This window comes from Tachysurus vachellii, chromosome 16 (genome assembly GCF_030014155.1).
Source record: "Tachysurus vachellii isolate PV-2020 chromosome 16, HZAU_Pvac_v1, whole genome shotgun sequence".
Taxonomy (NCBI): domain Eukaryota; kingdom Metazoa; phylum Chordata; class Actinopteri; order Siluriformes; family Bagridae; genus Tachysurus; species Tachysurus vachellii.
The window spans coordinates 10,496,944-10,522,252 of record NC_083475.1 but is presented as its reverse complement, the minus strand read 5'-3'; the positions used below and the strand labels follow the sequence as shown (position 1 = coordinate 10,522,252).

General features: G+C 38.2%; 2 protein-coding genes across 2 annotated transcripts in view; both read right to left on the bottom strand.

Moving 5' to 3' along the window:
- Positions 1-17,918, bottom strand: part of iqsec3a (IQ motif and Sec7 domain ArfGEF 3a) — a 57,005-nt gene extending 39,087 nt beyond the window's left edge. Inside the window, exons 1-3 of the mRNA XM_060889586.1 lie at positions 17,838-17,918; positions 7,254-8,452; positions 814-975 (exon numbers count right to left, since the gene is read on the bottom strand). Coding sequence (XP_060745569.1) covers positions 814-975; positions 7,254-8,452; positions 17,838-17,918 — 1,442 coding nt within the window. The remainder of the gene's footprint in view (positions 1-813; positions 976-7,253; positions 8,453-17,837) is intronic.
- Positions 17,919-18,060: 142 nt separating this feature from the next.
- Positions 18,061-25,309, bottom strand: part of LOC132858759 (IQ motif and SEC7 domain-containing protein 3-like) — a 45,117-nt gene continuing 37,868 nt past the window's right edge. The window contains exons 3-4 of the mRNA XM_060889219.1: positions 18,130-18,255; positions 18,061-18,064 (exon numbers count right to left, since the gene is read on the bottom strand). Coding sequence (XP_060745202.1) covers positions 18,061-18,064; positions 18,130-18,255 — 130 coding nt within the window. The remainder of the gene's footprint in view (positions 18,065-18,129; positions 18,256-25,309) is intronic.

Below are 25,309 nucleotides of genomic sequence, written 5' to 3'. Positions count from 1 at the left end.
TAATTATTAAACATCTGTCTAATATTAATAGGTAACCATTTTAAAACGTATTGATAAAGACAGCCTTTTGTAACGAATTTAATAATTATAACTAGGCTATTTACAGTGATTTCTCCTCAGTCTTTCCTTCTTTTCCCACTCCTACATGCACCGACTATTTGACCACCAATACGCTTCCAAATAAGCCAAGAAGATGTAACACTGTTAACAGGGACAACACTGAGCACAGAGCAGCAGCATGGATTGATCCACCCATGATAAATCTATCTTACACGGTTGGATGTTAATCGTACATTTCTCGTGACGATCTTCTACTTACATCTTGCATATTATTAATTAGCTAATTAATACTTTGTCTGTGTCTAAATCTAACCTTTTTCCTTAAGGAGACCAACAAAAAAAATTCACACAAGGTTAAAACATAAACACTTTGATTTCCACACACATACAGCAGTGCCATATCATTCCCTCTGTGTCTCTTAACAGGCTTTGGATGTAGGGGCTCAGCTGCTGTTCTAGAACATCTCATTAAAAGATGCCACCATTCTCTGAAGAAACTGAGAAGAAAAAAAAAAACAAAGCTAAATGAACATCCTCAGTTCACTGAGGCAATATTCCCTCTCCTCTATGAGTGTGTGCTTTTTTCTCGTTCACACTCTTTTATTTGGCTCTTTCGTATCATTTCTGTTTTTACCCACCTGCCCAGCTGCTTCAAAACTAGTAGAGCTTTCAGATTTCAAAAGACTCTTCCATAGTTCCCTCCCTTCTTTTTTCATATTCTTCTTATAAAATTGATATGTTTTAACCACTCACTCTAGGACATCTCTGTTGAAGGGCTTCTTGCTGTTGCCAAGAAACTCGCCGATCATCTGGCGGCTTAGGCCTTTCCTCTGCAGCAGGAAGTGTGCTACGCCTATGGGTGTATCAGGAATGAAACCTCGTGAGATGAGAAACTGGAGGCCTTTATCTGGATTTCTGTTTAAGAAAAAGAAAGCATGATTTTTAATTGAATAGAGCATTTTATACCAAGCATCATGTCAAACATCTGCAGGAAAAACACTGTGACAACAATATATATGTGCATATAGACAATATTGACTAATATAGAATAATATACATTGATAGAATTGAAGTGATTGAGGGTATAATCTGCACACGAGTTTCTATTTAGCAGCAAGCGATTCATTAACATAATTAGGAGCCATTATAAAGAACCGAGGGAGCACAGAGCAAGTACAGTGTGGTGATTTCTGAAGAAATAAAAGTTTGCAGTTGATAGCTATTTTTATAAAAGCATCTCATTTTTGGGCTTTATCTCTTCATTGAGTGAAGAGTATTAGCTGTTGAATCTGTCATAACACATTTCTTTTGCTCTCTCAGAGCATAACTTCCAGCCATGATGAAGCACTTCTGCCTCATCTGATTCTCTCTCTGAAAGCTGCAGTGTTTAGGATTTTTTTTTACATAAAAATAAAAATGATAGCATCAAGAGGGATAAATACTCTGTAATATTAGCTGCTGTGACAATCCCGATTTTAATTTCTGCACTGTGTCGAGTCACAACTGGTATGAAATTTGAATGTATGCGTTACACAACAGTTCAGATACATCATGTTTAACTGTAGGCATGAGAAAAAATCAGGTAGCAGGTCATGGAGGGAAAGAATAAGAGCGTTTAAAAAATAAAAAAATAAAAGAAAGGAAAACAGGAATCAGTATACTGAAAGGGTCAGTATGATACTACAAAAAAGAAATGGATTCAGGAGTAACAGCAGTTTTTCTCACTTTGTTTTTTAATTGGTTGGAAGCTAGTTATTAGTCATTTGATTTATCCTTATGAAATTTGTATTCCTACTCGGTCATGGCATTGTTTATCCAGAAAACTTATGATAGACTGTATCGACTAACAAGAGGTGTTTGTATGTGTCCCTCTATTTTGGTGTTTCAGACTTGGTGATAATATTCAAAAGTGAGTGGTCACCTTGGTGTGTCTATTTTTAATGTATGTTTTGAAAGACAGTGTCTCAAGTACAGTTTTTTATGGTCTGGAGCAGAATTAAATAAGAAATTACATAGAAATCACAAATTTTAAATAAATAAACTTATAGGACACAAACACAACTTATTGACCAGAATTGATCTACAGTATGCACTGTATTTTAGTGAGCTAATGTTAGTGGGATCGCTCTATAGATTTAGATTACAGCAGAGCAACTGATATGTTTTAGTTTTTTTTCTTTGATACTCAGTAACTGTGAGTCATAGTGATAAGGTAAGTGGTTTGGGATGCAGCCTTGAATTCTCCCTGAATGTTTATTGGTGCTCACAAACGAAAGCTTAATTAATTTGCTGTTATGACACTAATGGCGTTTTGGCAGATGCCTTTATCCAGAGTGACTTATATTCAATCTCATTTTATACAACTAAGCTTTAAAGGCCTTGCTCAGGGGGCAGCAGTGGCAGGTTGGTGGACCTGGGATTTAAATTCACAGCCTTCCAATCAGAGGTCCATCCCCTTAACCAATAAGCTACCACATCTGCGCATTATTAACCGCATTAATAGACTAGATTTGGGAAAATGGCTTTGGAGATTTCTGATCATTCAGCCACTAGAGCATAATTGAGGTCAGACACTGATGTTGGGTGAGGAGGTCCGGGGTGTAATCAGTGTTCCAATTCATCCCAAAGGTGTTCAGTGGAGTTGAGATCAATGCTGAGCAGGACGTTTAAGTTTGTGCACAGTGGCATTGTCATGCTGGAACAGGTTTAAGGTCTTTAGGTCCAGTGAATGGAAATTGTAATCCTGTAGCATTTACAGACATTCTATACAACTGATGTGGGAACAGATGAAAAAGAGCCACATATGGGAGTGATGGTCAGGTGTCCGCAAACCTTTGATATAATCAAATAATATATAGGTAAGTATATAATATTTATATTTATACTATAACAGTGAACAATATAGAAAAAAAATATATATAGAGGGGTGGAAAATGAGCAAGCAATCTCAAAACTTTCTATAGTACATCATAGTATTATTAGTACAGTATCTCATTTCAGCCATCTTCTTTTAAAAAGCGCACACCCACATAACTGAGTTCCGAAATAATATATCTAATGAATAATCTAATGCAGGCGATATTTACTAGAAAAGGGTATATGATTTACATCTTTGTTCTAGATGCATGATGATGGATTTTGACATATACTGTATACGTGCCGTTGGACACTCGATTTGTATACTGCAATCTCGCTTTCCTAATGTCCATTACATAAAATGGCCTTCTACAATCAGATATCTGCCAGAGGCACAGGTCGATGGGCATGCAATGACCAGTGACCAGAGAGATCAATTCAATTCCTGAAAATAGCTTCTTGTTTTTTACAACAGTCAAATACACAGAGTCAAATTGACAGCCCTGTTATAATTCAGTAAAAAAAGTCAGAGATTGTATTTCTTTTATGTTTTCTTCCTTTCTTTCTTGAGCACATTAAAATGTTGTATTTATTTTCTGGAGTCTCCCAGAACCTAGAAGTAAGTCAAAATTGATATGATTTACTCTTGCAACAACTGTCTTTTACGGTTAGTTTAATTGTAGTCATGAAATCATTCAAATTAGTTACTGATTATTATCAGAATCTGGACAACAGAATCTATCACTATCTTCAAAATTTGACTAAAGACCCAATTTCAGACCTCTAACTCTGCCTGACCTCTAATTCTTCTAACACCTCTGTTATCTGCCTGATATAATGCATTGCTTATAAGTTTTTTTGGATGAAAGCATAATGAAGAATAAATGTAAATGTAGTGTTGATTGTGTTCTGCGTGAAACTAGTCACAGACACAGGTCCTTGTCTTTGACCTTTGTCGTTACTAAGGTGACATTAGCTTTTCTATGTGTTCTACATCTACTACACTGTTTCTCATATCCTCATTTACTTTGCTAATGACGCTTGTCCACCTTTTCCCACTCTCCCTTTTTCTCACACACATCTGTCTACTTTTCCTCTCCTACCTCATCCGTGTCTCCGCCTATCCACCTCCGCACTTGCACTCATGATTTATTCAGAGCTAGTGCCTGGGAATACACACACACACATACACACATACAGAGAGAGAGAGAGAGAGAGAGAGAGAGAGAGAGAGAGAGAGAGAGAGAGAGAGAAACACAGAAACAAACACACAGGCAAACTCGAGTGGAAGTATAAAAAAATACCTTCATCACCAAATTGTGTTTTCAATTGTTGTTTGTCTAGCATTTCTCAGTAGACACACTTGTATTCAAGTCTGAGAATATTCTTCACACCCTGCTGAAAAAAAATAAATTTTTAAAAACTTTCCCTAGGAATATTTTATACTAAACCAGTTATCCTCCTCCAACACAACAACAAGTGTGTGAACCGTGTCTTCACCTGTCCTAGCTGTCTCCTGCTGTTTTTGCAGAGTTCAGGGAAATAAAATATCTCTGTTCTTTTTGTACATTAGCTGAAAATGTAAACTAGAGAACAAGAGTAATGTAAACTGCATAACAATCTGGCAGTTTTTCCTCTGCAGACATCCTCTATCTTCTAACTCTGAACCAAGAATAAACCCATATCCACAGACACACACATGCAGCCAACCCTTCATCCATCGCTTCTCAAATTGCAAACTCTTAATTAGCTAATATGAGGAAGAGCATCAGGCTACGCTATTGACTCCTATAATCCCTAACACACACACACACACACACACACACACACACACACACACACACACACACACACACACACTTGCACGCACACCTGCTTCAGATTCAGCTGAAGTCTGGTCCAGGTACCGGACTAAAGAAATAAACTACGGGAACTAATGAGACTCTGTTTCCCTCACTCTCTTTCCCTTGTTTTCTGCTTGTCCCTCTCTCTTTCTGTCTCTCTTTATCATATCAGCTCGCTTTGATAATATGGCTCCTGCTTATCTCCCACAGTGCATGAAGGAAAAAAAAGTAAAACGCGTAAGAGATAAAGTTAAGTTTTTTTCTAAAGCTGCAAAAGTGCTTTGTCAGGAATGTGCACAGTGCATCAGGCAATACAGAAGTGACAGAAGGATCGTTAGAGGGCATTTTAACCATAACCATATGTCCTTTTTACTGTGCCTCTTTTATTTTTATTGCTCCATACTGTGCTGACAAAACCACTGCAAAATAGTCATTAAGTTAGACATTTTTTTTGTGCACGTGGGGTGTAGTGTACGTACAGCTTGGCATTTCTCAGAAACACAGAGCGATCTGGACAGCTTCTGGACAAGAACCTGCGCTCATCTACCTTTAATATCTAAATATCTCAAAGGATGGGAAGGGATTTTTAAAAGACACTCCTTTCACAAAAAAGTGCAAGCATAGAGCTGACCAGCTGAACCATTAATAGTGAGCTACCACTACCCATTGCAGTGTTGTCACATACAGTGCATACAATGATTTACTGGCTGCATTAAATTGCTTAAATTATAGTTTATTTAATAGTTTTTTTTAAGATTTTGTAAAATGATCACAAGTATTACAACTTGCAATGTGAGGCAGGGTTAGAACTGCAAAATCAATTCATGAGTAAAATTTCATATCATATCATATTAATATCAATTGCTTGATGAGCTGCAAAACAAATCTGCAGAAGCAAAGAGTAGTTTGTCAATGACATAACTGCCTATGATGACTGTACAGTGTCTGTCCCTGGCATACAAAGGGTAATGCCAGAGTAATTCTTACCTCGAGCCACATGAGTCACCCTGCCCTCTAAGACTCATGCTGCCATCCGTTGCAAGGCTGATACACCACAGATTACTTCCAGCACAAAGAGCATTCATTAAAATGTAGGAACTGCATCTTTTTGGATGCAGAAGTGGAAGTCAAATGAGCAGAAAATTCGTCTTGCAGCTTAGAGATCTAGAAATAAGGCCACCGGGAGAAAGGAGAAGTGCCATGTCATCTTGAAACTTTTCAGCTCTCTTGATGGCTGTTTCCAGGAGAACTTTTAATTACCAAGCCGAGATTACTGACCGACTTTAATAGAATGACTAATGAGAAATCGAACAGGGAATTGCTCTCTCTCACCAACCTTAGGTCAGACCATCGTTGATTGAGAGCTGAGGCTCAGGGTTGGTGACAACGCTGGCCAAATGTCCCATACAACGACAAGCTGAATCAACTCTAACTAAATCACAGCTTCCTTACTGCAGTTTGCTTTGAAATATTCTCAGCATATCACCATAAGTTTACTGTCTAGTCAATCAATGCCTACATCTATAATTATAAACTGCATCTGTGTGTTACCATAGAGCCGCTAATCGTCTAATAACATGCTTGTTTATGCTATTAATGCTCAGGTGCATTCTCAACAGTATTCTTATGTTTATAAGGCGATTAGCATAATTGCCTCCATGCATGAGGTTATGTTCTTTGGAGTGTGAGCCTACATAATCTTCCATCAATATGACACATAGCCAAATGCAGAGCATAACCAATGAGAATTAATAAAAAGACTATAATAATTCAAAACTTATTTAACATTTTATTTACTTTAGGAAATATAACAAAGATAGCTCTTCTTTGCCTTAGAATAATAAAGGGTGAAAGTTTCATATTAGAGTTAAATCCTTCCTAATGATTGTGTGTGTGTGTGTGTGTGTGTGTGTGTGTGTGTGTGTGTGTGTGTGTGTGTGTGTGTGTGTGTGATAATTTTAATTGAAGGATAAGAGTCACTGATACTCTGTCTGCTTGCAAATCTTCAATTATATAGGAATAGGCCGTGCAGGCGTGGGAGTAGACAAGCCATATTTGGATAGAAGCAGAGCTATTTATAGAGACTCAGGCAAACCCAAAGTGACAGGCATTTGTGGAAGGGGAGGCAAGCCATAGCTGGGGGTGAGTATGTGCATGTTGACAGAAACAGACTCAAGAGAGTCCTCATGGGAGAGCAGTTGAAAAAGAGAAAATGAGTGAATATGATTAAGCAACACTGAAACCAAATATAACAATGCTGAAGATTGATAGATATTAAAGTGAGAAAGAAAGTGTTTATCCAGTCTATACCTGTAAGTAATGTGACTTATTGTTGCTAGACTGTTGTTGTTTGCATTTTCTTGCAATGTTATTTTATAGAATTATGAACACTAGTCTATCTGGGGACCACTTCAAGTGCTAGATCAAAAAGTACAACAATTCAACAAATAGTGTTGATGAAAAAGGGGAGAAAGAACTACTGAGAGTACTCACACGTTGAAGAGGTTGAGACCAATACGGTATAGGCGTTTACGCATGACATCTGTAGAGAGGGTAGGTGATTTGCAGCTGCTTGGGTTTTCACAGTGGTAGCGTGGCAGGCTGAGCATCATAGTCTGCAGCGCTTCCTTGGATGAGGCCTCCGAAGCTGAACGGGCAGATGTTGATGTGCTGCTGCTGCTCATCTGCTCTGAGCTGTTGTCAGCTGGGTCTGAAAGTTGTCGCTTGGCTTCAAGAACCTCCACAGTAGGGACCTCTGGAGTTAGTCCTACTTGAGGAATGGACTCTTCTACTGTCTCCACTGGGGATGCAACCTCTGGCAATGGAGACTCTGTCTTCTCCAGGGCAAGAGGTGATAGATCCTCTAAAAGTTCTTCTTCACAGGGGGGTGGTGCTGGGAAATCACTCTCTGGGAAATCTCCAAGATCTGACTCTGGGGGTGGGGGAATTGGTTCTTGGGGGGGTGGAGGCGGTTCTAGGTGTTTTGTTTCATCTATAAGGGGTTGTTTGGGGGTCTCAGTCACTCCGGGCCCCTGCTGGACACAGTTCCCAAGAGACACTGATGTGGAGGACTCCATGACAGAGGAGGACATATGAAAATTTTGACTATCAATCTGCACTGTCACATCCCGAAAGGCCATCATTAGCTTGCTGGCACTACGAGAAATGTCTGCATTGTCTCCCAACACTGTACCACTCTGTAGGGTCGCCTGATCTAAGGTACCACTCTCTCCAACAGTTACAGCCACTGTAGGTTTTCCACCTGCAGTGCCAAAGGCTTCAGTACTAAATTGATAGGTGCCTCCCTCCTGCAAAGAGCACATAGTCTTCATGCTCCAGTTGCTAAGGGCATCGTCAATGGACTTGGCTAGGGACTGTACCTGTTCTGTAAAGGAGTCTTCCAGGTCTGTGAGATTTCCACCCACGGTAACAGGCAGTGATGGGGACCGAACCAGGGGAATGCCTGCAACAGAGCAGCCTTCGGCCAGCGCCCTCTCAGCTGAGAAACCTTCGGCATTCTGAACACGCACTTTACGCAGGGAGATCCGGCGAGGAAGCCGGCTCTCCAGCAGGGAGTTGCGGATTTTCTCAAAGTTCTTGCTGAGCTGGTACTGGCGGAAGGCTGTCTGAATTTTGCAGGCGGCACGGCGCGAGATGAGGTGACCCCCATATTTGTGCTCTAACATTTCGATCTGCAGAGACAGAAAGAAACAAAGAATAAGAGGGGTCAGTGTTGATGTGAGGGCACATACTGGCAACAATAGTCATGATGAGGTCAGTGAGCATAAAAGATGCATTTAAATTAATGAGAAGGACTGAATCCAAAATAGAAAACAAATATGGCGTATTCAACACATTGTAAGAAGAAGTCATTCTGCTTGTCGAGGCTCAACAAATACTGTACATACTGCATAATAGGAGTGAGAAATAAAGATAGTTTTATGTGAACACTTTAACTACAAAACCTAAGCAAATCATTAAGATTCAAATCTTAATTTGAGAGATCGATCATCAAGGTTGCAGCTAGTAGTCTACGCAGCATGATCTAAAGATTTTGTAGATTTGAAATGATTGAAGAAGGAAATAAGAATTTATCAGCACTTCAGCACTATTGGTCAGTTGATAAATCAAGTTCAAGCAATTTTTCTGCACCTAGCTACTGTGAAAGGGAATTAAATGAATACGCTTGCTACTTGTAGTGGTGTTACAAGAAGAAATCTGATTACTGAGTGAATGACTTTCACCTAGACCTAAAATTTTCCTTTTAGTACGTTAGAAATACAAGCGCATGAAACACATTGATGGAATTTATGTCAAAATCAGTTTGCTGAATTTGTGCCAAAAACAAAGATGTTTTGAAGCTCTCAAATTGTTTTGTACATATAAATTCACTCACTGTGACTACTGCTTGCCCTATAATATTGGTTATCAGCAGGGTTGCCAGTACGGTGTTGGAAAAACTACCAAATATTCAGTCAAAAGCAACCTAATTAATATAACTAACAAAAAATAAAGGACAATAATAATAACAAATCAACACTCGTCCTACCCAAGCTGTATTTCCATCTTGTGCCTATGTGATCATGTGACAAGCTCCAGATCATGAGACCTGACCACGATGAATCAGTTACTGATGATAACTGATTAAAATCAATTTGTAACAGCAGTTTAAAAACTAGCCAAATTTGGACACTGGCTTTCTTGCTTTATTTTCTTATGGCTGGTGACACAAATTGGGTTTGACAAAGGGGCCACACAAACATGAATAGTGGTTGTTGATGTTGCTCTGTTAACAGTGAATGAAATGGTTTAGGATGATGTGAAAAACTCAAATGGAGGCCATAATAATAATAAACGAATAAACAAAAATAAATACTGACATTTATTAGATCCTTAAAATCCACTAAAATATAAAAGTTGTAACCAGTTAATAAACAAATACAGTGATATTCATAAGACATGTTCTTTTCAAGCAATCAACCACTGACGATCACTACACACTAAACTAAACTGAACATGGAGCTGCAGTAGGACGTTGCAGAGACTGAGAAAATAGTGGGCTATCACTTTTGTCTACAAAAAGAAAGCCTTATTTCCTCATGTGAACAATTTTATGGTGAGTAAATTCAGCTGCAGCTCAAATAAAGAAATGCGTATGTCCTTTATCTAATTGAATGATTGCTTTAGGAGTATGCCAGAGTCATTGACACAGCAAGACCCAGAGGAGTGTGACAGGGTCAGGATTATTTCACTGTATTCTGCCTGACGCTTTGTTAAACACAAATGACAGTGCATCATGTGTCATTTATATACTTAGATGCTTCATGACAGTCATTTCTGAGAACCTCATCTTCCTCAATCAGCCCGTTCCCTCCAGAAGTCATTACTAGGAGATGAGCATTTAAACAAGGGAGGTTCTTTCATTTGAAAATAGTCTCTGAATACTGAAATAAGCAATAATCAGTTAGCTCTCTGTATTCAGACAGGCTATTTTTTTTTAATGGGTATGTATATAACTTGTTAACAAAATGCTTGGTAATTTGCTTGACAGTCATAAGAGGAACAATATGTTCTTATATGATCATTCCGGAAATGGTGTGGCCATAGAAGATGGGGGTCAATGGCATGGAATATAGCACTAACATCACTCCTTTCTAATCAGCACAGCAAATTTAGCCTGACAGCAGGATCAGTCCTCCTTCCGAGCTTCAACTCCCATTGTTGGACTAGAACATGACTCCACTTTACTCAAATGACACATACAGTTGAGTCTATAATTATTTATACAGTGATACAATATTTGTCATTTTTCCTCTGGACACACAATCTGAAATGAAGCAATCCCCTGTGATTAAAGTGTAGACTTTCAGCTTTAATTCAAAAAGTTTTAAGAAAAATATTGCATTTATAACCAAATTATATAACTGAAAAAAGTCCCTCTTTTTCATGGGCTCAAACGTAATTGATATATATATATATATATATATATATATATATATATATATATATATATATATATATATATATATAAATTATGTTCTTAACATAAAAAAGATTTTAAATGAAGGGAAATTTGGTGTGGGATATACTAGGCATCAAGTAAGAAGTCAGTTCTTAAAGCTGATGTTTTGGAAACAAGAAAAACGGTCAATTGTAAGGCCCTGAGCATCTTTGACAAGGGCCAAATTGTGATGGCTAGACCAGAGTATCTCCAAAACAGCAGATCTGTTGAGGTGATTCCAGTATGCAGTGGTTAATAACTACTAAAATTGTCCAAAGATGAACAATCAGTGAACCAGTGACAGTCATAGACACCCAAGTTGATTAAGCAGTGTGATGAAGTGTAACACTATACAACGATCTACAAGGAAGTCTTAGCATTCATGCAGATATCACTTTGACATGTACCATCTACCTAAACATTAGTGCGGACCAAGTATACCCATTTGTATGAAAAAAGGATTTGGGAAATAATAATAATCAGTGATTGGTCGTTAGAAAAGGCGCTCACATGAGTATGACACAAGGATTTAAAAGATAACAGAAAAAGTTAACAGATTTGTTGCTTTGGGCATTACGGAATATCTGACTTTATAAAAAAAACCAAAGCAGCCAGTACAATCCTCTCTTGATGAAGTAGAAACCACACAAAATTGAAGTGAACTTTTTAACTGTTATTGAAAGCTATTGGCCAAACCATGGTATCCCAGTGTACCTGAGTACTCTCTGTGGTATCCCCTCTGCTCTAATAGAAACATGTAGAGCAACCTTTAATGCACACCAATCTTGTACTGTCATGTACTTTCAAATCATTTCAAACCATCAGCAGACAAAGAGGGGACTCCAAATGACACCGAAGAGTCTTCACATCTCTGCAAATGTATATTTCAGCTTTAGTCCTGTGGGAAAGGGCTGGTATGTGCAGAATACTAAGAATGTTTTTTGATTCAAGGGGTTCAGGAGTGTGTGGTTCAGTCATCTCTTTTCACAGAATGAGACCTGAGTCATGAGCACTATCACTCCTGACTAGCAAAACCTGCTTTGAACATTCATCATGTTTATCAGGAAATTTCTGTGGCCCAGATTTAATGTGACAAAGCCATAAAACTTTGTGGGAGAAAAAAATACAGGAAATTAATTTAATTAACATACAGGAAATTAACGTTATAGGAAATACAGGGGACAAAAGTAAAAGGGAGTGATGGTAATACGCTGAGGCTGTTTATAAGAGCTGTGCCTCATACGCACATTAAAATTCAGATATGAATGCACAGAGGTGGTCCTAAACACTGGATGGGGGCTCAGAAGGGCGCTTAGTTGATTAGTAAAGTCATTTTGGATAATTTTTTTTGTGCTCCATGGGAACCCTGTGGCAAAATGGTGAATAAATAAAGGGCAGAAATTCGAATGTGTCTCTGGCTTTGATTTGTGTTCTCTATAACACATAGGACAAACTGTGAAAAACAATATGCAAATGCGTCTGAGAAACAGAAATTCAATTTAATATATTTGTAGATGTGTTTAATAGATTTGTATATGTATCTTGCTATAAGAATAATGTTCAAGAGATGTCTGAAAGCAAAAGGAAATGGAGACAGAAAGAGAAAGAGAGTACGACTTATAGTGATTCCATCCTGTCAGTTCTGCTTCTGATCACTTTAAGTACCGGCAGAACGAGAGATCATTCCAGAAATGGTGTGGCCATAGAAGATGGGGGTCAATGGCATGGAATATAGCACTAACATCACTCCTTTCTAATCAGCACAGCAAATTTAGCCTGACAGCAGGATCAGTCCTCCTTCCGAGCTTCAACTGCCATTGTTGGACTAGAACATGACTCCACTTTACTCAAATGACACATACAGTTGAGTCTATAATTATTTATACAGTGATACAATATTTGTCATTTTTCCTCTGGACACACAATCTGAAATGAAGCAATCACCTGTGATTAAAGTGTAGACTTTCAGCTTTAATTCAAAATGTTTTACGAAAAATATTGCATTTATAACCAAATTATATAACTGAAAAAAGTTATGTGTATATATACAAAATACACAAAACAGGACACTTACTGTATGTCTTCCTTAAAAATATGGAGTGTAAACACAATGGTTCTGTTCACTACTTTGTACTAAATGTACTTCTTCTTCTATTGTATAGTAGAAAAATGTACAAGTTTATTTTACAATACCAGATACTAGCAATGTAAAGTAATATAGACTCAAAGGTTGCTCCTCTGATTAAGGATTCTCCTACTGGCGGTAAACACAAATGGAAGTGAAAATAGTAGATGGAAATAAATGTTCCAGAAACTAAAATCATCATTGTTGCATATTTGCAAACACATAATTTTGTTTTGTTACCCTTAGTCAAAATGGCCTGATTATAATTGCTGAAATATATCTCATGTGTGAATAATTACATGATTCATGTGTAAAATTTGCTGTGGTTTCATTTTCACATTTGTGACACTTCATTCTGTCTTTATTTTCCCTAAGACTTATTACACAATGAATTTATTTTACCATGGCTTTATTTTTTTACATGTAGTTTCCCATATAATATTGCATGTATGTACTGGATGTATATATTAGATTTTCTTCAGAGAAAATCAGATTTTATGTTATTTTTTAAAATTCTTCTGATTCTTTTTCTTTTCATATACTGTACAGTATGATCACATATTCTTCACATTCACGTGTGAAAATCTAATCACTACAAACTAAATCTTATCTTAAATCTTTAAATATTGGTCATTTATAAATAAATTAACCAAGTATACAAAATGTAATTTGCACCTAAACACAAAGATTAATAGGCTTAAATAAAAACTAAAACTCTAGCCATTTAAAGAAACTTCATCTAGAGTTGCTCTTCTACTATATTAGTTTCACAGCCTTTTAGATAAAATTTCTTTGGTCTATTTGAAAGAAAATAAGATTACTATTGTTTGGGGAATGAAAAAACCTTCAAAAGAAAAGGTCAAACCAAATACACTGTGGTCCATGAGATTTAATCTCTCGCCCTCTGTTTAGCTGATATTCGTTTTCAGTTAAATAAAGCCCAGATTCTCACTTTCGTTTTTATTTACTATTCTTTCCACAGATTTTTGGAAGTTTTTCTCACACCATTTTAAATTTCTCCTTGCAAATGGTATATACAAATGCAGTCTTAAAACACTCCTATCACTAAATTCATATCTGCAAACTGGCCAGGAACTTCTGAAAAGTGGTTGCTACAGTAATATAATATATTCACATTGTTGTGTGCTTATCTTAATAGTTTTCTAGTTCCATTTTTGGTGCTTGACATTAATTCCTCATTTGCACTGATGATGTGTATCTCATGGATGCATGTATATTTATAAGCCGATCAGCATGAGACGTGATAATCAAAGGTCTCGTTGCGAGCTTATGCTGGATTTTATTAGCATAAACAGGTAATCATGCAGAAGGGGTGAAGTTATAGCTATCTTTGGAGGCACCAGAATGTAGCCTCTCGGAGGCTGTGTCGCGGGTTACAAAAAAATCGATTAACAGCGAGCTTGTATACACAAGGGAAATAGTTCTGTTTATGGGAGAAGACTGATGGGATCAAAAGTATATAAATTGTTTGATTAATAAGAATTTTGCATTGGAATGAGGTGACATCAAAAAGGTGTCTCTCAGGTCCATATGTTGGGATCTCTGCTGGGTTTGGCATGTTCTCTGTGAGTCTGTGTGTTACTCAAGGTTAACTGGGTTTCTCCCACATGTCAGAGATTGCCAGTAGATGGACCAGCTACTCTAAATTTGCATGATTGAATGTCTTAGCCAAGGTGTTTTCCACCTACTATAGACCTGAACAAGGATAAAATAGTTACTGTAGAAGAATGAATGAATCATAATCACATTCAAATTAATATTAAATGTGGACTCCAAACTTGAAATAAAATATAAGGGCCCCTGATGAAAGACAAGTACCTATTACCTGATGTTGAAAAAAAAAGCCATAGCACTGAAAATTCCACATGGAGAAAAGGAATGCAGTATACAAACGATTTTTATTTTCTGTGACGTCTCTTGAACTTGCACTACATCTTGAACAGATTTGAGACACACTAATAAATAAATCATTCCCTCCAGGATTTCACAATTTTTCTTCTGCAGGTTTATTTTCAAAATTTGTGATGGAGCTTGAGTTTCTGTACTTTTTTAAATTTGTTGTATATTACTTGAGCCGGTTGCAAGTACAGAATTCCTACTACTGAAACCACATATATAATTACTTGTGCTCATGTTCAACACGCGAATTAAAGAGCGATTTGGATGAATGCATATTGTGATAAACATAGAACACATATATGCCTAAATCTGCAGTAAAAAAATGCAGGTTATTTTGAAAAATTGAAGGCTCCTTTGAATATTGCGACATTTGCTTGATTTTGCTTGATTTTGAATGTCTGAAAACATTAACTCTTGGAAAGACTAGCAAACACAAATTGTAGCCTATCTAACAGTCTATGAAGGGCATTAGAATTAATTCTTTATTCTTATTTATTACTTTACTGTCTGCAGTGCAAACAAAAAAATTGTAATAAAAAAAGAGGAGAAGTGTAAGGGCCATATGGGCTGAGGATGAAGCTGGAGCACACTACATTAAGGCCCATTTTTCATGGCTGGGCTTGAAGCAAATAAACTAATTTATTAAGCAAATAAAAGGAAAATGTGATGTAATTATGTCAACTCCCACTACAAGTAATGTAAAGTTCCAAAATACACATACTGTATACGGTAGGTAATACAAGCTGTTTGATTCACAACAGCTCAGCTCCAGGGGAAGACACATTTCAGAAAGGTAACTGCTGTGAGGAAGATCATTTACATTCTAAGCATGAATAGCATGACGAATGGAATGAAGCTTGAATGCACCCAGTAACATTTGTCCAAGCACCAATTTAATACCCGTTTTAGAGCACAGTGCTGATCACATCACTTCACGAGTGGAAAAAACATAAATTATGATGAAATTTAATTACTGCCAGTAATGCTAGATTTTACATGCAGGAAGACATCTGAAATTTGTATTTATGGCATTTGGCAAATGTTTGTATCCAGAGCAACATATATTCTTCTTTACCAGTGGATGGTTAAGAGTTTTGCTTAAGGGCCAAGCAGTGGCAGCTTGGTGGTCCCAACCTTATCAACTGAGATACCAATGCCCAAATCTATACTTTTTTATAGTGCACTGATTAATTTACATTATATTAGCTTTATTAATATAACATCCATGCAATATTACTACTACTACTACTGATAATAATAATAATAATATTAGGTAGCAAAATATTTTCGGCAAAATACAGTTAATGGCCAACCATATTTGGACACTTTCCCACAGAGTCCAAGGCCCAAACCTGTTCCACCATGACATTGCCCCTTAGTGAGATCAAAGAAGACATGATCTGCATGAATTGGTTTGATAAAAAAAAAAATCAAGTGCTCGACACACAGCTCTGACTCTGAACAACCGAACGACTTTGGGATAAACTGGAACAGCGACTGCAATTTAAACCTCCTCATCCAACATCAGTGCTTGATCAAAACTTATACTCTTCTGTCTAACACAAATTCCCTCAATCCAAAATTCAGTGGCAAGCCTGCAGAGCAGAGTGGAGGCTATTATAAAAGCAAAGAGGGATTAAATTTGGACTGGGATGTTCAGAAAGTACATATAGGTGGAATGGTCATGTGTTTTCTGTACATACACACATTTGAGTGTATAAAAACTCCAACTAAATCTCAGCATATTCACAGCAGCAAGAAGAGAGATACACATATACGTAGTATTGATATTATGCAACCATAGAACATGGTTCATTTTAGATCTGTATATAGAAATCCCACAGCTAGCAGTTCCCTCTCAGTAACAAGAATCTAACTACATATTAGAAACTACTACAAGTGAAAAAATCTGACAAACATCTATAGGTAAGCTGGCCATGATTAAATAACATCTCATGACCACTTTAATGAGACTGCAAAATTTTGTATGCAATATATGAATATTTACATACCAATATTGATATAAAGGCCAATGATGATTAAAACTGCACTGTGAGCACTGTTGTGGCATAAATGTACCAGAAAACCTTACTTTATCCTAACCAAGTTATATGTTCACACACTCTTCTTTTGTAGACCTTCAATGCAAATTACTGCTCCATCTAAATCTAACTCTAAATTTAACCTCAGTAAAACAACAGGAAACATTTGGCTTTTTAAGCTTTTTAAATAAAAGCTGTAGTTTTCTACATGGAGAGAAGTCATAAGTCCCCACAAGCTCAAAACGTTCAGATACTCCTACGCTCCTTTGATCAGTTGCTCCTCACCAGAACACGCACACACAGTGTAACTGATATACACCTCTATTGATTTATATCTGCCATTAGGAAAAACTCTTCATCTCAACAAAAATAAATGAATATAGTAGTGAAGTCTATAACACAATATAGTAGAACCATGTAGGAATTTGAATTTTGGGCTCCACTTGTTAGCATGACAGTTCAATTTATTTCTCTCATATATTACAGTCTCTGAATATTTTTTTTTTTATAGGTATAACATGACATTGAGTAAAAGCTCTGAATAACTGGGACTGCTTGTGAGGTCTTAGTTCTGAGTATGGAGCTTCTATTCCATTGTTGAAATTCTAATAAAAGCCCAGGTAGACAGAGATAAGGAGAGAGAAAGAGAAAAAGACAAAAAGACAAAAACTTGTGGTGATCACATGCCAAACTAATGCAGGAGATGAAGATTTGAAGTACTATTTTGATGTAGATGAATGGGAATGAGGAGGAGGAGGATGATGATGAATGAGCAAATCTAAAGAAACCAGCTTTATCCTAATCTACACGGGTCACATTCCAACTCACAAAGGCACTAAGTTATCAAGCCTCCAAAAACATCAAAGCCCCTAAAACATATATTCCAACACTGAACATCAGCCCCAAAAAGCACAACGCCAAGTCACTCACACGCCACTCATACATCGGCCCCTTCCAAACTGCCATTTCCACAGCACCTTGCACCCTACCTGCTTGTTTTTGAGGTCAAGAGAGAGCTCGTAGTCAGAAGTGCTGGCATGGCTGCAGGCCCCGTTCCTTTGCACCCTCATAGGAGAAGATGCGGTGTGGTGCAGACTGGGCCTCCTGCCTCCTCCTCCTGCACTTCCCCTCCCTCCTCCAGCTTCCTCTTCCTCTGTTTCTTTCTTCCCCTTGTCCTCTTGCTGCTCCTGCTGCTGATACTGCTCAGGGGACTTAGCTGCAGGTTTCGTTCCTTCTTTCTCATTCACTCTCTCCTTTACTTCCACTTCCACCACCACCGGCTCTCGAGACTCTGGCGTTGGATCTCCATCTCCATCCCCCCCTCCTCCATCCGCAGGTGGAGTAGAGACATCTCCATCCGGAGGAGGTGCAGGTCCCTCAGGAGAAACGGAAGGAGTGTCTTTACTGCTGAAATGGAGAAAATGCAGAGTGAGCCTGCAGCCATCTGACCTCGTCCTCCAGTTGGGGCAGACGGAGCCCTCCCTTTCTCTGGTTCACTCCTTCTCTTGGAGGAAGAGGACAAAGAGAGACGAGGGCACCCTGCCATCCACTGCAGGGCAGGACTGGCACACTTACCCCACAAGCAGAGGGACAGGGGAAAGGACACACAGTGACTCGTGACACACACAGACAACAAGACACAGCCATGCAGCTCTTGGTGTGTTAGGCAGCAGGTGTGTATGTGTGTATGTGTGTGTGGGTGTGTGTGTGACCCGGCAACATTGTACTTGCACTCTGCCTTGCTGAAGCGATCCCATTGGTATGAAGCATGTAAGACTCTGTGTGCTCTGGGGGATGTACATGACAGCAGGAGAGCGGCTTTACTTTCTTTTTGCAGCAGCTTGCTGATATTAGTATGGGAGCATGGGACTCTCACTTTCATAAGAGAAGCTGCTGTTTCTCTCTCCAACCATTCTGTCTCACCATCTTTTTGTCTCACTTATATTCTTTTTTTTATTCCCGTTCTACTTTCTCTTTTGTAATTTAGTTTCAATTCAATTCAATAAGACTTTTTTGGCATTACAATATTGCAAGAGCATTGAACGTCTTGAAAATGTTACTGATAGTGACAGAGCGTCATTGTTGGCTTCTCACTCTGTTCTTTGTATGTAACCAAATGTGACTGTATTATTCAGAGTGAAAAGATAAAGAGACAAATAGAAATAAAGATATTAGTAGGATACCCACTATTTTTGCCAGCTTCCTGAAAGATTTAAAGCTCACCTGGTTATGACTAGAGATATGCACCAGGACAGGGATCGCATGGGACACGATCGGGAGCTTTTTTCTTTCATACTGGTGTGTGCAAACAGTCAGATATGAAGAAAGGATGTGCACAATTATTATTCAGCATCCTGCCTGATTCAAATTAGGTGACTTGTTATTAGGATACTGGTTTTGTGAATTAGCTAAATTTATTCAAATTCAAATGATTTCCCTTTGTGTTTTCCATGGTTTCCATGAGCACAGTGGGAGGCTTCATATTTATAAACACCCTTTTACTTAAAAAAAATACCCTTCCATGACCATTTCAGGTTAATCCATACACAGATCCAGATCCAGAACTAAACAGATACAGGCATTGCATCATAACCTACTTATTTTATACCTTCTGTCTCTCTGTCTATCTGTCATTCCCTCAGTGCTTCCTTTCACTTCTTGTCCTCTAAAGGAAATTGGCATCTGTTATTACAGTACATTCATACACTGACAGCATCTGGTCTTGCATTCATACACTGACAGCATCTGGTCTTTTATTCCAAATGACAGCAGCTCTTCTGATTTGGTGGACTAACTTTGGTAGACTGTTACTCATGATTAAGGAACTATTAAAGTGTAGATGGTTCTTCTTGACATATTGGAGTTCTTCCATGGTCACTGATTTTCCGCCACCTTTATTATGAGGCTACATCATGGTTAGAGCCCTGTATTTTTCACCTATTGCTCTAGCCTACCCCATGGAAAGGGCTTGTTAATTTCTGAATGATCTCACCCAAGGTTTCTTATATGTTTTCCTTAAATAGTTCTGTGAGATTTGTTTTTGGAGTGTGTTTGTTGGTTGGTTAATTGTGTGCAAGATATAAAGCTGATCTACTCATACCTTCCATTTTTGGTTTTATAAATAAACCTGACATAATCTTTTTAAGTGCTTCTTTTCTTCACTTCTTTCACCTTACGCATTCTCTTTTTCCCTTTCAGCCTGACTGTGTTTGACCATGTATGTGTGATGACAGAAGCACTCTGGTTTTCTTGTTCCTATTTTAGCACAGATGAGTATTAGAGAGTGGTGCTATATTCAGACAGGTCAGGCTCGCTCAGGCTTTTAACAGAACGTCTTCTGCCACCCGCATAAATCTATGCATGAAGTAGGATCTCAATCTTCCGGTCTTGACCCAACAGATGGCACACATGGAGCTGCTTTAACTCTAATCTAACTTTTTTTAGTCCGTTTTGTATCATGAATTTCACATTTTAATGTACAGTATGTAAATAAAGTCACAGCAGGGGTAGATTACCAACCAGGCCTGCCGGGCTGGTTCTTAGAGGCCCCAGCCAGCCGGGGGACTTCAACAAGCATAGAACTGAAAAGAATGATTAGCCTATTATAGTGCATCACATAACAACTAGAACACAAGTTACACAACAGTTATACAATCTAAAATGAATTTAAAAAGGTTACAGTATCAGTGTGAGGGTCTGAATTTCTAACCACTCATCAGTCAGTTGGTTTGAGTTGAGTTGCATAAGTGAATAAAAAAAAAAAACAGATAAACTTAAACCTCATCTAAACAAAGACAGAAAACTCTGAAATGGAAGACTCTTTCACCTCATCTACCAAAATCATCAAAGTGTAGCTTTTTAACAAGCTCCAACTCAGTGAGCAGAAGCTACAAACAAGAACAAAACCATTCACCTGTAGTAAAACTGCCTTCTGTGTATCACTAAGACTACTCAAACCCTTGAATGAATGGAGAAAACAGTAAGGTATATGCTTTATTTTTTTTAAAAATTGCAGGGTGGGGCAGTCATGGTCAGGCTTTGTCTAAAAGTTCTGGTCCAAGGGCTCTGTCTAAAAGTTCTGGTCCAATTTTTGGATTCTGAGTGTGACACATATGTTTGGCAAAGGTGAATTATATTTCATTAACTGGTTATTTAAAATAGGGGGGCACGGTGGCTTAGTGGTTAGCACGTTCGCCTCACACCTCCAGGGTTGGGGGTTCGATTCCCGCCTCCGCCTTGTGTGTGTGGAGTTTGCATGTTCTCCCTGTGCCTCGGGGGTTTCCTACGGGTACTCCGGTTTCCTCCCCCGGTCCAAAGACATGCATGGTAGGTTGATTGGCATCTCTGGAAAATTGTCCGTAGTGTGTGAGTGCGTGAGTGAATGAGAGTGTATGTGTGCCCTGCGATGGGTTGGCACTCCGTCCAGGGTGTATCCTGCCTTGATGCCCGATGACTCCTGAGATAGTTCGAGGTAGTTCGGATAAGCGTTAGAAGATGAATGGATGAATGGTTATTTAAAATACCATCAGTTCAATGTTGCGCATATCAAGATGCACAATTTATAACAAAATATAGTGATGCAGTGGTAGTGCAGCATTAGCTGAAACTCATACAGGCAGGATTTTGTGTTCAGGGGACGTTACTTAGAAGAGGAAGCTCAGAGTTAGCATTATCACAGCAAGAGACCCACAGGAAGACTTATTTAGACACAATGGGGTTTAAAAGATTTTATCACAGTGAGGTGGAAATATTGATAAAAAACTTTATTGGATGAAACTGGAGCAATGGAAAAGGTCTAAGCCACAGCCGTATCTCATTTCACCATTCGTTCCCTGCATTGCTGGAGGAACACAAGATAAACGTCAAGAGATATAAATCTGTACTTTTCTGAAACGGCTGGCAAGATAAGTCGGGAGTCAGTGAGCACGAAATCAGAGCATTGCGTTGAGCATATGGAGCATGCCACTCACACAGCACGTCTCCTCGAGGACAGGCAGAAAGGGAGATGCTTTGGGGACATAGAAAATTAGTTTTAATTAAGCCTTAGTGCTATATTTCTTACTGTACATGTAATAAAAATATTAACTGATTGATAAATGATGTTTAGTAAATGACTTCCTTAACCTCTTTTATCTATTATCCTCTGGAGCATTGGGCATAAGGACAGAGCACCAAGCACACAAATTCACACAGTTAATCATACTAAAGGGCAATTTAATATAATCAATCCACCTACTTGCATATTTTTGGAATGAAACCAGAAAACCCAGTGGAAACCCATGTAGACACAGAAAAAATCATGCAGTGATACACTGCATATATCCAAGGTCATGATTAAACTGAGGACCTTGGAGCTGTGAGACCCACTGTGATCACTGTCCACTTTTCTTATTGAGACAAAATATGAAATAGAATGACAACACTATCAAGTATGTCTTAGAATGTAGGTCTATAAGCTACACTATTACATCCTTCTTCCTGTAGAAAATTTAATCAGAAGATCAGAAGATTCATAAGCACAAAGTTTGCAGCTTCATTAGTTCCCAGGGTTCAGACTGGGTAAGAGGTTTATGCAGCAAGCAGTGCAATGCTTTGGCCCATATTCAGTCTGTTATTTACACAAGAGAACTTCTCCATATTCAGAGTTGTGCTGATTAATTTCAATTTCTGGGTGAACTATACCAATACAGATTTTTCAAATTATTTGCATATAATTCTCATCTCCAAAATTGTCACTTTTATTATTTTTTATACTTTTATACATATTTTTTGCATGATGAACTAAAACCATAATATTTTATGCCAAATATAGCAAAAAAAAAAAACATGAAGCTTAGGAAAGTCTGACATGCAGTATCACTAGCATCCAAATCTGATGAACAATGTTGATGTATCGTGTATTGAGAAAAATTCAACATACAGTAAAGCTTATGCACTTGTGAATATAGGATGGCATAATTAGTATTAATTATCTTGATGGCTACACTCCCGAGTAATCGCATTCACTCTAAAAGTGTGTTTACTTGTGACTCTGTCTTTTTTACTCTGTAACTATCTTGCACTGCGTGAGTGAATGAGAGTGTGTGTGTGCCCTGCGATGGGTTGGCACTCCGTCCAGGGTGTATCCTGCCTTGATGCCCGATGACGCCTGAGATAGGCACAGGCTCCCCGTGACCCGAGGTAGTTCGGATAAGCGGTAGAAGATGAATGAATGAATGAACTATCTTGCACTAGTTTCTTGTTTGTCTAGTGGGACTGCATTCTGCCATATTGTAGCTTGATTTTGTTAATAACTTGCTTAGCCTAAAAACCATACTATACTAAACAGTTATAAAACACAGACTTCCACAAGATTGTGTGTCAGGAAGATAGAGGCTCTGTACCTAATGAAATGCTGATAGTTTCTCTTACTTAGCAGTATACTTAAGGTTACAGAATAAAAATAGAAGCTCCTATTGTCTAAGGTGTGTTTAAGGGTTGTTTATTTTTTTCAGAACCCTTACTGCAACCATCTTCAAGTTCAAACTGTCTAGTCTCTCATCCTGATCGTTTTTTATGCTACAGTGCTAGCCTCTGAACTTTGTTATCTTCATTAGAATCTTTTTTAGGTTCAACAATTGACATCGGATTATATATTCAAAGGCTATGTAAGTTTTCTTTGTGTCAAAACTAAACCCTCACACTCCTCCTCTGTGCTATTAAATCCTTCAGACATGTTCCTATTAAACATAGCCTGCACATAGTAGAGTCTACATGTATGACTGCAGGACTGCAAGAGGCTGCAGTGTTTTCTGTTTCCTCTGCAGCAGATTACTGGCCTGGTGTGATGCTGCACAGTAGAATGCTGATAGACATATGCTGCACATACCGTACCACTGCAATGCAACACAGAGCCGCAGCGCTTGCATGAAAACATGATTAAAGCAATACAAACTCACAAGCCTCTGAACATCTTACAAGCTTTTATAATATAGCCAGTTTCTTGGATTAAGATTTCATAACCAGAATAAGAATAAGGCTGTTAATTGAAAGTTGAAAATACATTCTGTATTCCACAATAACTCTAAATCACAAAACCCTTCTCCTGCCACTTTTATTTCCTTCGGAAATTCACCAATACAGTTTATCAGCTAGGTAAAAGAAAAAGCATCCCCAGTCAACCCATAACGTGTGAAACAAATGTGCTCTCAGTATCTATCACCACCAATGAATGACTATAATTAATGAATTTACACTGCATCTCTATTTCTACCCCTCTGATGAACAAAAGAGCCTAAACATGTGCTGCTTCGCCCACTCAGCGCTACCACAAAGCCCCCATGTCTGACAGGCATTCTGAGTATCATGACACTTAAAGGGCCCCTTACAGTATGCTTTCATAGCTGCCTTTCTATAGAAGGTTCAACCATTGTCTCTGGTTTAATGCAAAACATTTTCTCTAGTGGCTATTTACTTTTTCTTTCAGACATGTTAACTGTCGACTATGACTATGTCCTAGTAGCTCATAAATGTTTCCAGTTACAGCTGATTTAATGAATGTAAATACACTTTATGGCCAAAAGCATGTGGTGCTTCTGCAAACTGGTGCAATTGTACAGAATCAATTTACAGTATGTGCTGTAGCAATACAAATTCCCTTCACTGGAACTAAGACACTCAAAGTTTCAGCATGACAATGCCCCTGTGCACAAAGTGACATCCATGTCAGTCCTGACCTCCACCCTACTGAAAACCTTTGGAATGAACCTGAACACTGACTGCATCCCAGACCTCATTTTGGACCTCGTGTTCCAAAATCTAGAGAAAAGCCATCTCAGAAGATTGACGTTTTTAACAGCGAATTTAAATCTAAATCTGGTATAGAAAGTTCAAAAAGCATGTAGGTATGATGGTCAGGTGTCCAAAAACCTTTGGCCATGCACTGTATGTAATATGGAACATAGCCTATGGAAGTTATTTATATGAGCAATTTACCTAAAATAGAATTTGCTCTTATTCCAAGGTTTTAAAACACACACACTCTCACACACACACTCTCACACACACACACACACACACACACACACACACACACACACACACACACACACACACAACACCCCAAATTTCTACCTGGCTCTACCATTTTCAGTTAGTAAAGTTGATATGTATTAGTAACTAATACATGCATTATGTATGTATTAGTTACTAATACATATCAACTTTACTAACTGAAAATGGTAGAGCCAGGTAGAAATTTGGGGTGTTGTGTGTGTGTGTTTATTTCTGCCTCACAGCTCTTAAGTTTCAATCTTGAGCACAGTTTCTGTCACTGTTGTGTTTGAGTGGCCAAATTGTTCATAAATGGTAAGGAGTGTGTGAATGTGTATAACACAGCATAAAACATGCAGCATAAAGTATGAATTGATCTCTGATTAAATCCACACTATCCAAAAAGTTTGCCTTGTCGTCCTACTTTCCT